At 45.4% G+C, this 12,012-nt stretch overlaps 1 protein-coding gene across 1 annotated transcript in view; it reads left to right on the forward strand.

Annotated features, from left to right (window-relative positions):
* Positions 1-12,012, forward strand: part of LOC124608137 (long-chain fatty acid transport protein 4-like) — a 325,190-nt gene that overhangs the window by 210,624 nt on the left and 102,554 nt on the right. Inside the window, exon 3 of the mRNA XM_047139962.1 lies at positions 8,717-8,954. Coding sequence (XP_046995918.1) covers positions 8,717-8,954 — 238 coding nt within the window. The remainder of the gene's footprint in view (positions 1-8,716; positions 8,955-12,012) is intronic.

Below are 12,012 nucleotides of genomic sequence, written 5' to 3' on the forward strand. Positions count from 1 at the left end.
TTGCCCGACCAATTCTTGAGTATTGCACATCAGTCTGGGACCCTCATCAGGTTGAATTAATAGAAGACACAGAAAACATCCGCCAAAGATCGGCGCGGTTTTTTATGAGATCATACCGGCAGGCGAGAAAGCGTTACATACTCAACAGACCAGTGGCAGACACTAAAAGACAGCCTTTACTTATCTCAGAAAGGTTTGCTATTGAAATGCTTGAGAGTACGTTCCAGGAAGAGTAGAAGACCATGTTACTTTCTTCCATACACGTCTCAGAAGTTACCCAGAACGAGACAATCAGACGATTTAGAGCCCATACAGAGATTTACCGCTAACAATTCTCCCATGCGATATTTACGAATGGAAGAGGGAAGGAAGGAACAGTAGTGGTCCCATAAGTACTCTCCTCAACACACGGTAAATTGGCTTGTGCCTTGCAGATTATAGATGCAGATATACACTGATCAGCCAGAGCTAATGACCACCGACCTACTATCGATATAGACCGTCCAGGCGATAGTAGCGACCCCTGGCGAGATGTGACTACTAGTCAGACGTACGCATCAGTGAGCGCGCTGTCCATGCGTAGAATTCGGAAAGCGCACGATCTGAGTTTGACCGAGGACAGATTCTGATGGCCCGGAGGCTCGGCACGACTTCTTAGGTGTCTGAGGAGTGCTGTGGTGAGTGTCTCCAACACGTGGCGAAACCAAGGCGAAATCACGTCCAGACATCGTGGAGTTGCACGGCCACCGTTCGTTACAGATGTCGGACGTCGCAGCTAGGCACACTGGTCAAACAGGACAGGCGGCGAACTGTGGAGGAACTAATATCAGACTTACATGTAGGGCAGAGTACAAGTGGTTTGAACATATAGTGCACCGGACACTCCTAACGATGGGCCTCCGCAGCCGACGACTCATGGTTGGTTGGCGCAGTGGTTAGACACTGGACTCGCATTCGGAAGGACGACGGTTCAATCCCGCGTCTGGCCATCCTGATTTAGGTTTTCCGTGATTTCCCTAAATCACTCTAGGCAAATGCCGGGATGGTTCCTCTGAAAGGGCACGGCCGACTTCCTTCCCCATCCTTCCCTATTCCGATGAGACCGATGACCACGCTGTCTGGTCTCCTTCCCCAAAACCAACCAACCATGGTTGGTTGGTTGGTTTCGGGAAGGAGACCAGACTGCGTGGTCATCGGTCTCATCGGATTAGGGAAGGATGGGGAAGGAAGTCGGCCGTGCCCTTTCAGAGGAACCATCCCGGCATTTGCCTGGACTGATTTAGGGAAATCACGGAAAACCTAAATCAGGATGGCCGGACGCGGGATTGAACCGTCGTCCTCCCGAATGCGAGTCCAGTGTCTAACCACTGCGCCACCTCGCTCGGTGACGACTCATGTATGTGCCAGTGATAACACCACGATATCGACAACTACGACTGAAATGTCCACGTGACCATCGGAAATGGACGCTGGCGCAATGGCAGAGCATTGCATGGTCTGATCAAACCCAATACCTTCTTCATCAGCGGGCCGTTGTGGCCGAACGGTTCTAGGCGCTTCAGTCCGGAACCGCACTGCTGCTACGGTCGCAGGTTCGAATCCTGCCTCGGGCATGGATGTGTGTGATGTCCTTAGGTTAGTTAGGTTTAAGTAGTTCTAAGTCTAGGGGACTGATGACCTCAGATGTTAAGTCCCATAGTGCTCAGAGCCATTTGAACCATTTGAACCTCCTTCATCGTGCCGATCGGGGAACACGAATCCATCGTCTTCCGGGGGAACAGCTCCTTGACAACTATACTGCGGGACGGAGACAAGCTGGCGGCGAGGCCATTATGCTTTGACGTGGGCATCCTTGGGTCCAGTGAAGCTCGTGCACGGCACCATGAAGGCCAAGGAGCATCGTACACTGGTTGCGGACCACGTACACCCGTTCATGACGATCATGTTCCCCGACGGAAATGGCAGTTTTCAACAAATAATGCGCCGTGTCACAAGGCCAGGAATGTGATGAAATGGTTTTAGGATGTGCTGCCCCCCCCCCCCCCCCCCGCCCCCAACTCGCCAGATCTGATCCCGATCGTACATATCTGGGATGTGACTGAACTTCGCGTTAGAGGTCACCACCTCCCTCCCCGGAATTTGCGGGAATTTGGTGACTTATATGTGCAGATGTGATGCCAGTTCCCTTCAGCGACCTACCAAGGTCTCACTGCTTCCATTCACGACGCTTCGCCACTGTTATCCGTGCCAAATGTGGACTTACCGGCTATTCAGTAGGTGGTCATGATGTTTTGCCTGATCTGTTGAAAATGCATGCTCCCCCAACACAAAAACTGTCTCAGACATATCTTACACGTTTTCTGGATACTAGGTTTGCAAAATCAGATTACTCTGAACGTAATAGCAGTGTCGAAGGTACCCGTATTCACTAAATATGCATGCCTGTAAGAATTTCATGTTATGCTTTAGCAAGAAGGTGCAGTCGATTTGACTCCAGTGTTTTGGGTGTCACGGATCGGCCTACAGAGGTTTATTGTTCGCTTACCTTCTGACTGGTGCCCTTGCTTCTTGCTCTTATTACATTTCCGGTTTCCTTACGATTTAGTTGAGTGGGGACGGATACATCCATGTTGCTTGCCAGTTGACTCGTCTCAGACTGATGCTAAGCAACAGCGCGGATTGCTGCAGAGACCTCTGTATTGTTGAGAATTGCATCACGTTGCAATATGTTTAAGAAGATACCTGGTAAGAAATCACCGTACGATTAACGAAACTATCAAGCATTAATAAGCTAGGACGACCAGGGCAATGCAACAGAGGATAAGGAAGCTCCGGAATATAAAAACAAGTGGGATGAAAAATTAAAATGGAAGGAAAAAGTCGAAAATTTGGTGAAATCTATGAGTCAAGAGAAGTCTTTCGCTGTCTTCAAATAATGAAAAATTGTTTTGGAAATCATTTGACTTAAAGATATGCAAATTGTTTACCTCCTCTGCCCAGATCAAGGTTCAGTCTGCATTAAAATACGAATGTCAGTTAATTGAATGTATTGAACGAAAGGGGTTAGATGTGAGCAAATGCTTCGGACAAGTTTATGACGGGCATCCGTCATGAGTAGCGTCTACAATGGTATGCAAAACAGTATCAAGTAACATTTTAAATTTAGACCTTAAAGGCTCCGTATTCCGATACAGTCGAGAAACTCTACAAAATTTTTAGTCACAGAAGTGATAGGAGTTAAAAATTTGCTCCGTGAGAACTTCCAGGTAAAAACACCAAATCCAATGCATTGTGTTGGAAGATAGGAAAATATATAAATATATAACGTTAGTGTATCTCTCTCTCTCTCTCTCTCTCTCTCTCTCTCTCTCTATATATATATATATATATATATATATATATATATATATTAACGTTCTTAGACGCTGACAGATATACGAGGGGCATTCAATAAGTATTGCAACATTTTTTTTCTGAAATCTGGTTGATTTTATTCAGGATTCCAGTGCATCGTATTATTCTCCCCTCTTTTGTCTACAAAACCCTATTTTTCAACGTAACCTCCGTTCAATGCCACGACCTTACGCCACCTTACTGGGAAGGCCTGTATGCCCGCATGGTACCATTATACTGGTCAATGTCGGGGCTATCGTCTTGCTGCATCAATAACCTCCCCATCATCCACGTACTGATTCCTGCGGAGTGTGTCCTTCATTGTGCCAAAAAGGTGGAAGTCGGAATGTACGAGATCTGGGCTGTAGGGTGCATGAGGAAGAACAGTCCAATGAAGCTTTGAGGGCTCCTCTCGAGTGCGGCACAGACTTCTGTTAGCCCTGCGTTGTAGTAGAGAACAAGTAGTTCGTTTGCATTTCGTGGCGACGTACACGCTGAAATCGTTTTTCAGTTTCCTGAGGGTAGTACAAAACGCTCAAGGTTGACCGTTGCACCATGAGGGAGGACATGAAATAGAATGACTCACGTTGCACCATGAGGGAGTGCATGAAATAGAACAACCCCTTCAGAGTCTCAGAAGGCCATCGCCATGACTTTATCAGCTGAGGGTGCGGCATTGAACTTCTTTTTTTTTTCCAGAGGAGCGGTGGTGTGGCACCACTAATTAGATTGTCGTTTTGTTTCCGATTACAAGTGATGAACACACGTTTCATCGCCTATGACGATGTTCGACAAAAAATTGTTGCAATCAGCCTCGTAACGCGCAAGCACAGGTGGACCTTTGGTATTTATAGTTTTCCGTTAGGTAATAATGATGATGATGATGAGCGCCGGGAATCGAACCCGGGACCCCGTGCGCGGGAAGCGAGAACGCTACCACAAGACCACGAGCCGCGGACTTCCGTAAGGTGGTGATTAACAGAAATATCCAGTTGTACAGAAGCCTCGCCCCACGAGTCACCATGCTTTTGTTCAGTACCAGGTCTCCGTAGACATTCTCCGAGTGCCTATGAATATCTGCGATCCTCTGGTTCTCCGCCAAAAGAAACTCAATAAGAGCTCTCTGCTTTGAACGCACCTCCGTTGCAGCCGCCATTTTGAAGTCTACATACAGCGCCGCAACCAATCCGAAATTCATTAAACTGTAGGGGCTGATGCACGATGCCCTAAAACAAATCCTGTATTTTTTCATCCGAAAATGGTCAAGGAAAATGTGTTGCATGACTTATAGGACGCCCCTCGTAATTTGCAATACTAAGAAATGTAGCGAACGAAGTGTAGCAATAGGTCTTAAAAACACAATCTTGCCCTTTTCAGATTCAGTATAAATAGCTGGAAAGAATTAATACAGCAACTAAGGCTTAAACAAAGATGGAAGATTTGGGTTTAACGACCCGTCGACGTCGAGGTCATTAGGGAGAGATGACGTAAGGAGATCGGCCGTTTGTTTTTCAAAGAAACCATCCCTGAGTTTGCCTTTGGTGATCTGAGGGGAAATCACGGAAAATCTCAATGTGGATGGGAGGATGAGGATTTGAACCGCCATCTTCCCGAATGCCTTTGCCTTATCACTGCGACGTGTCACTCGGTTGATCTCAGAAACAGCATGTCTCACAGGACCATGTGACAGACTGCATGACGAAACTTGCAGCACGCGAAAGACGGGCCATTGAGTGTAAAATGACCAACAAACGAATTAAAGCTGTAGAGAACCACATCGACAAGCTTCGCGAAAAATGGTTCAAATGGCTCTGAGCACTATGGGACTCAACTGCTGAGGCCATTAGTCCCCTAAAACTTAGAACTAGTTAAACCTAACTAACCTAAGGACATCACAAACATCCATGCCCGAGGCAGGATTCGAACCTGCGACCGTAGCGGTCTTGCGGTTCCAGACTGCAGCGCCTTTAACCGCACGGCCACTTCGGCCGGCAAGCTTCGCAAAGACAAGAGGAAGACAGAACCCTTAACTGGGTTTAAAGTAACACTTTGTCATCCAATAATTGACATCATTTACTCTCAACTAAATATGTCGTTTTAAGGTATGAAGTATGTTAAAGACGCGTACTTACTAATATAAGTTTCTTTTTTTTACATCTACTGCCCGTGATGCAGATCTTAAAAATGGAAAACTTCAGTTTTCGATGAACTTTTCTCACGACGTTTATTTTCGGCACAGCTAATGTTGATTTTAGATAAAGCCGTCCTGATATGTGTAACTCAACCTACGGCTGTTACAAAAGCTGGGCATTTTATTTATGCCAAGCTGAAGGTTTAAGAAATACTTACGTTCTACAGTGAAACGAGATCAGATATTTGGTTTAGAAATACTATCGATAGAAGAAAGACGGCGCGAAAGAGGACAGGTTTGTTTGACTGGCTTTGAGAGTGTATCCGGCCGATGTGACCGAGCGGTTCTAGGCGCTTCAGTCCAGAACCGCGCGGCTGCTACGGTCGCAGGTTCGAATCCTGCCTAGGGCATGGATGTGTGTGATGTCCTTCGGTTAGTTAGGTTTAAGTAGTTCTGAGTTCTAGGGAACTGATGACCTCAGATGTTAAGTCTCATAGTGCTCAGAGCAGTTTCAACTTTTTTTTTTTTTTTTTTTTTTTTTCTTTTTTTTTTTTTTTTTTTTTTTAATAGGGTGTAAGAGATATTTTGAAAAACCTTAACTGGCAGAAGTCGATGCAATGCGCCCTAAATCTCCCTGGAGCGTGCTTGGAAAACTCAAACACTCATCTTTCAGCTTAGAAACCACGAATGTTCTTCAGTCCCTTCCGTGTGCAAATAAAACTATGAAAATAACGACTAGCACAGAGAAATGAAATGGAAATGTCGTGTGGCTAGGGCCTCCCGTCGGGTAGACCGTTCGCCTGGTGCAGGTCTTTCGATTTGACGCCACGTCGGCGACCTGCGCGTCGATGGGGATGAAATGATGATGATGAGGACAACACAACACCCAGTCCCTGAGCGGAGAAAATCTCCGACTCAGCCGGGAATCGAACCCGGGGCCTTAGGATTGACATTCCGTCACGCTGACCACTCAGCTACCGGGGCCGGACTAGCACATAGAAGCGGAAGCATTCATTCTTTCCATGCTCCATCCGCGAAGAGAAGAGGAACAGACTTCAATTTACGGTTCAATACAAGATATGATGTGACACGCAGTTTACAGTGATCCGTGGAGTATAGATGAAGCTGTAGATTCGTAAGTTATGCGGAAAATGATAGAGCGCGAAATATTGATTTTCTCTAAAGTAATGTACCGTTTTATACATACAAGAATGAGGAATACCTCATTTAAGTAAGACCAGAATTTTGGTCACCAAGCAAATACATTTCATTAGCAGTTTACAGTTTTACATGGATAGTCACACTTGCGTACTATTTTGCAGTTATCTATTCCTTCTTGTTTCGTCTTGCAGTAACAGTAATAGATACTATTTCACTTATTCTGACATTACTCAATTTTTTTATTAATTAATTAGTTTTTCATGTTTTTATTACCAGTTAAATCAAGTTTCTATAAGAAAGAGTTTGGTTTCGTATTCATTTAAAATGTATGTCAGGTAGTGTGCAACATTTGCTATGTGCAACGATACAGGGACGAATAGCTGCTTCATATGTGGATAAATAAGGGAAAAATTGTTAAAATTGTATTTTGCTTCGCAAAAATATTTCAAATAAGATGACGGTTTTTAAGGTTCCGTAACTCATCGGTAAAAACGGAACCCTTAATAGGATCACTTTTTGTCCGTCCGTCTGTTAAGATCCCTTTTTCTCAGGAACGGGTAAGGGTATAAAGTCGAGATTTAAGGTCTACGGTCCCTTGGCGGTGTAAAATGTTTAAGCTTCTAAGCAGTGCAATCAAAAGATACGGCCAGCCATTTACGTAACATATTTTGCCACTCGCAAAGTCAGTCATCAAAACCTGTAGATGAATTGTCTGCATACATAATTAAGTTTGTGCAGAATCTTCAGAGCGCGAGTCTTCCTAACACTTGTCCGTTTTTTTTCCAGTTTTTCTTACTTATTTCGCTTTTTGACAAAAGTGGGAAAAGAGCGGCTGGGGTAATGGTGTAAGACAGTGTCTTATTGTTGAGTTGGGAATGGGGGTGAGTGAGTTGTGAGTAAGGCAAGTAGGAAGGGGAAGTTATCCCAGTTTGTGTATTTGCCCAGGACTACCAGGTTCAGATTCAGAGTTTTGACTGGTATAAGCGTCCAGAAACGAGTAAACATCTACTGATGATGACGACCGGTCCGGTAAGCCCTCAACCGGCATCACACCAGCAAAGGTTTGTGCCAAGACTGCTTAAAGATTATCAGAAGCAACATCGCGTAGAAGTCTACAGGAAGCTTAAACAACAGCTTCAAGACGATTGAAACTTTCTTTCAGAGGCTGTCACTAGTGAGGAAAAAGCAGAAATCTTAGCAATGGATGAGTCCGTATTCACCTCCGGCAAAAAAGGCCATGTTGATCTGTACTTGTACATATTCACGGGATTGTTTATTATGAGTTCGTCCCCTCGTTGACTTATGGCAAATGAAGGGTTCTGCCGGCCGTTGTGGCCGAGCGGTTCTAGGCGCTTCAGTCTGGAACCGCGCTGCTGCTACGGTCGCAGGTTCGAATCCTGATTCGGACATTGATGTGTGTGATGTCCTTAGGTTAGTTAGGTTTAAGTAGTTCTAAGTCTAGGGGACTGATGACCTCAGATGTTAAGTCCCATAGTGTTTAGAGCCATTTTAATTTTAAGGGCTCTTTTGTGATGTTATAAGAGGTTTGAGGGACGATATGAGGAGAAAACATCCACGATAATGTCCTAAGAGCGACTGGGTGCTGCAACATGATAATGTACGACCATATTTGACCAGCGTTATTCATGTATTGTATTCTGGAGTAAAAACCGTAACCAGAGTTTGCATCGTGTTTCTTGTTCCCTTTCTCGAAGGCGAAGTTCCAATTGAAGGGCCGAAGACTTGATACAATGGAGGAATCAAAGAGCTTACTAAACACCGTAACAAGTAAGACTTTCAGGATGCATTTTAACTGCGGAGGACGTGTTGGGAACGTTGCATTCTCTCCGAAAGAGACTACCTTATAGCCGATGGTGCAGAATAAGATCGAAAACTTTTAGATCCCATTTTGTACAAACTTGTCAGTAGTTCGAATAAGTTCGTGCTGGAAGTAAACCGAATTCTAAAGCATACTTACAGTATAAAATTCATTTGCTTCAAGTCAGTGAAATATACTTTTGAATTTTTCAGCTGCATAAGTATAGTCTGAGGGTGGCGAATGCACTAGAGGCAGAGGGTTACCACAAAGGGGACGTGGTGGCGCTGATGCTGGGCAACTGCGTGGAGTACGTGGGACTGTGGCTGGGCATGGCGCGCATCGGTCTCGTCACCGCTCTCATCAATCACAATCTGAGGAAGCAGCCCCTGCTGCACACGCTCAAGGTCTGCGTGGCCAGAGCCGTTATCTTTGGAGATGAATTCGCTTCTGGTGAGTGACAAGTATTTTCAAACATTTTCCATGTTTTTTCTTATTCTGTGTATTCCTATCATAGTGTGTGTGCCACGTAAATGTAGGGATACGAGGGTTGGAACTTTAATAGTGGCAACTATTTATTTACGGCTCATACAAAATAGATAAGTGTTTCAAAGTTTTATTGACCTTCAAAGCAGTCACCAGCATTTTGTATAACCCGTTGCCAGCGATGTGGAAGCTGTAGGATACTCTTAGCAGTGTCAGTTGTGTTGACAGTTCGAGCGGCGCCGTCTATTGCCCGACGAATTTGTAGCAGTTCTGAAGCGAATGCCGTGAAATGTTTCCTTCAGTTTAGCAATTGAGTTGAACTTACGAGGGCTTAAGTCAGGGGAGTGCAGTAGGTGGTGTAACACTTAGCAGCCCCATCAGTCAAAGAAATTAGTAACAGCTTGCTCTGTACATGCTTGAGCATTGTCCTGCAAAATGGCGGTCAGGTCCTGCAGAAAGTGTCATCACTTCTGTCTCTAAGCTGGTCGTAGGCTGTGTTCCAAAAATGAACAGCTTAGAGACAGAAGTGATAACACTTTCTGCAGGGCCTGACCATCATTTTGCAGGCCAATGGTCAAGCACGTACAGTGCAAGCTGTTACTGATTTGTTTGACTGATGGGGCTGCTAAGTGCTATACCACCTACTGCACTCCCCTGACTTAAGCCCTCGTGAGTTCAACTCGATTTCTAAGCTGAAGGAAACACTTCACGGCATTCGCTTCAGAACTGCTACAAATTCGTCGGGCAAAAGACCGCGGTGCTCGAACTGTCAACACAACTGGCACTGCTAAGAGTATCCTACGACGTCCACATCGCTGGGAACGGGTTATACACAATGCTGGTGACCACTTTGAAGGTCAGTAAAACTTTGAAACACACATCAATTTTGTACGAGCTGTAAATAAATAGTTGTCACTATTAAAGTTCGAACCCTCTTAAAAACGCACAGGGAAGAGAGACGGATGTCACACTATCAAACCCTCCTAACAAGGCAGATTTTAACAACGGTCATGGGTAGGCGTCCCATAACACTAGCAAACAGCGAGGATTCTAATGACGCCGTCAAGTGCCGTATAGGTAAGAAACGTAAATCACTATCGAGAAGGAGGGACGCCGAAAGAGCGATTGAATTTCTAACGAAAAGTGAGCAGGAAGAACCATAGAACTGAACGTGCGACTCAGACCGAATTAGAGCATCATGCATCTGGGGAAAAGCTGGAAAGAAGTTTTTGGTGAAAATTCAGAACTACAGGGTATAACAGAGAAGCAACATTAGATACAGATGTAGGAGTGACATATGATATAGGGGATCAGGATTTGGTGGCACAACCGGGCAGTTGTACGCAGAATGCGACAGCACACATCCAGAGGAATGCACTGCACTGCCTACACAAGTAAAAGAAGATTCACCCATGCAGGATGTGAATCTGCAACAAAAACAGTTCAAGACTCAGAGCCAGTTCGTACAGGAAATAAACACCTACAACAAAGAAATGAACTATAAAACACAGGCCGCGCGGAGTGGCTGCGCGGTTTGATACGCCATGTGATGGATTGCACGGCCCCTCCCATCGGAGGTTCGAATTCTCCCTCGGGTATGGGTGTGTGTGTTTTTCTTAGCATAAGTTAGTTTACGTTAGTTTAAGTAGGGTGTAAGTCTAGGGACCGATGACCTCAGCAATTTGGTCCCTTAGGAATACACACACACACACACACACACACACATAAAACACAGACCGGAACAGATCCGCGTCAGATCTATGAAAGCACAGGAAACGTTATGTAACTTTGTAGACTGGAAGAGCCAATGACGCTTATTACAGCGTTAAGACTTCTAGTAAGGTATTAGCATCCAGAAAGGGAGTATATTACTTTTCCTACACCTGATTTTGTAGACAGAGTGGACAATCTGCCAACAGAAGTGGAAAAACTGGAGAAGATACTGAAGCAGGCTTCTGCCAGAAGAAATGAATCATTCTCCTTAGATATCCTATGTGATCAAAAGTATCCGGACACCCCCAAAGACATATGTTTTTCGCATTAGGTGCATAGTGCTGCCACCTGCTGCCAGGTACTCCATATCAGCGACCTCAATAGTCATTAGACATTGTGAGGGAGCAGTCTGGGGTACTCCGCGGAACTCGGACGGACTTCGAACGTGGTCATGTGAATGGGTGTCACTTGTGTCACACGTCCGCACGCGAGATTTCCACACTCATAAACATCCCTAGGTCACTGTTTCCGATGTGATAGTGAAGTGGAAACGTGAAATGACACGTACAGCACAATAGCGTACAGGCCAACCTCGTCTGTTGACTGACCGAGACTGCCGCTGTTGACTGACCGTGACTGCCGACAGTTGAAGAGGGTCGTAATATGTAATAGGCAGACATCTATTCAGACCATCACATAGGAATTACAAACTGCATCAGGATCCACTGCAAGTACAATGACAGTTAGGCGGGAGGTGAGAAAACTTGGATTTCATGGTTGAGTGGCTGCTCATAAGCCACACATCATGCCAGTAAATGCCAAACAGCGCCTCGCTTGGTGTAAGGAGCGTAAACATTGGACGACTGAACAGTGGATAAACCTTGTGTGGAGTGACGAATCACGGTTCACAATATGGCGATCCGATGGCACGGTGTGGGTATGGCGAATACCCAGTGAACTTCATCTGCCAGCGTGTGTAGTGCCAGCAGGAAAATTCGGACGTGGTGGTGTTATGGTGTGGTCGTGTTTTTCATGGAGGGGGCTTGCACTCCTTGTTGTTTTGCGTGGCACTATCACAGCACAGGCCTACCTTGATGTTTTAAGCACCTTCTAGCTTCCCACTGTTGAAGAGTAATTCGGAGATGGCGATTGCATCTTTCAACACGATCGAGCATCTGTTCATAGTGCACGGCCTGTGGCGGAGTTGTTACACGACAATAACATCCCTGTAATGGACTAGCTTGCACAGATTCCTGACCTGAATCCTATAGTATATCTTTGGGATGTTTTGGAACGCTGACTTCGTGCCAGG

Source organism: Schistocerca americana, chromosome 1, assembly GCF_021461395.2.
Source record: "Schistocerca americana isolate TAMUIC-IGC-003095 chromosome 1, iqSchAmer2.1, whole genome shotgun sequence".
In the NCBI taxonomy this organism is placed as follows: Eukaryota; Metazoa; Arthropoda; class Insecta; order Orthoptera; family Acrididae; genus Schistocerca; species Schistocerca americana.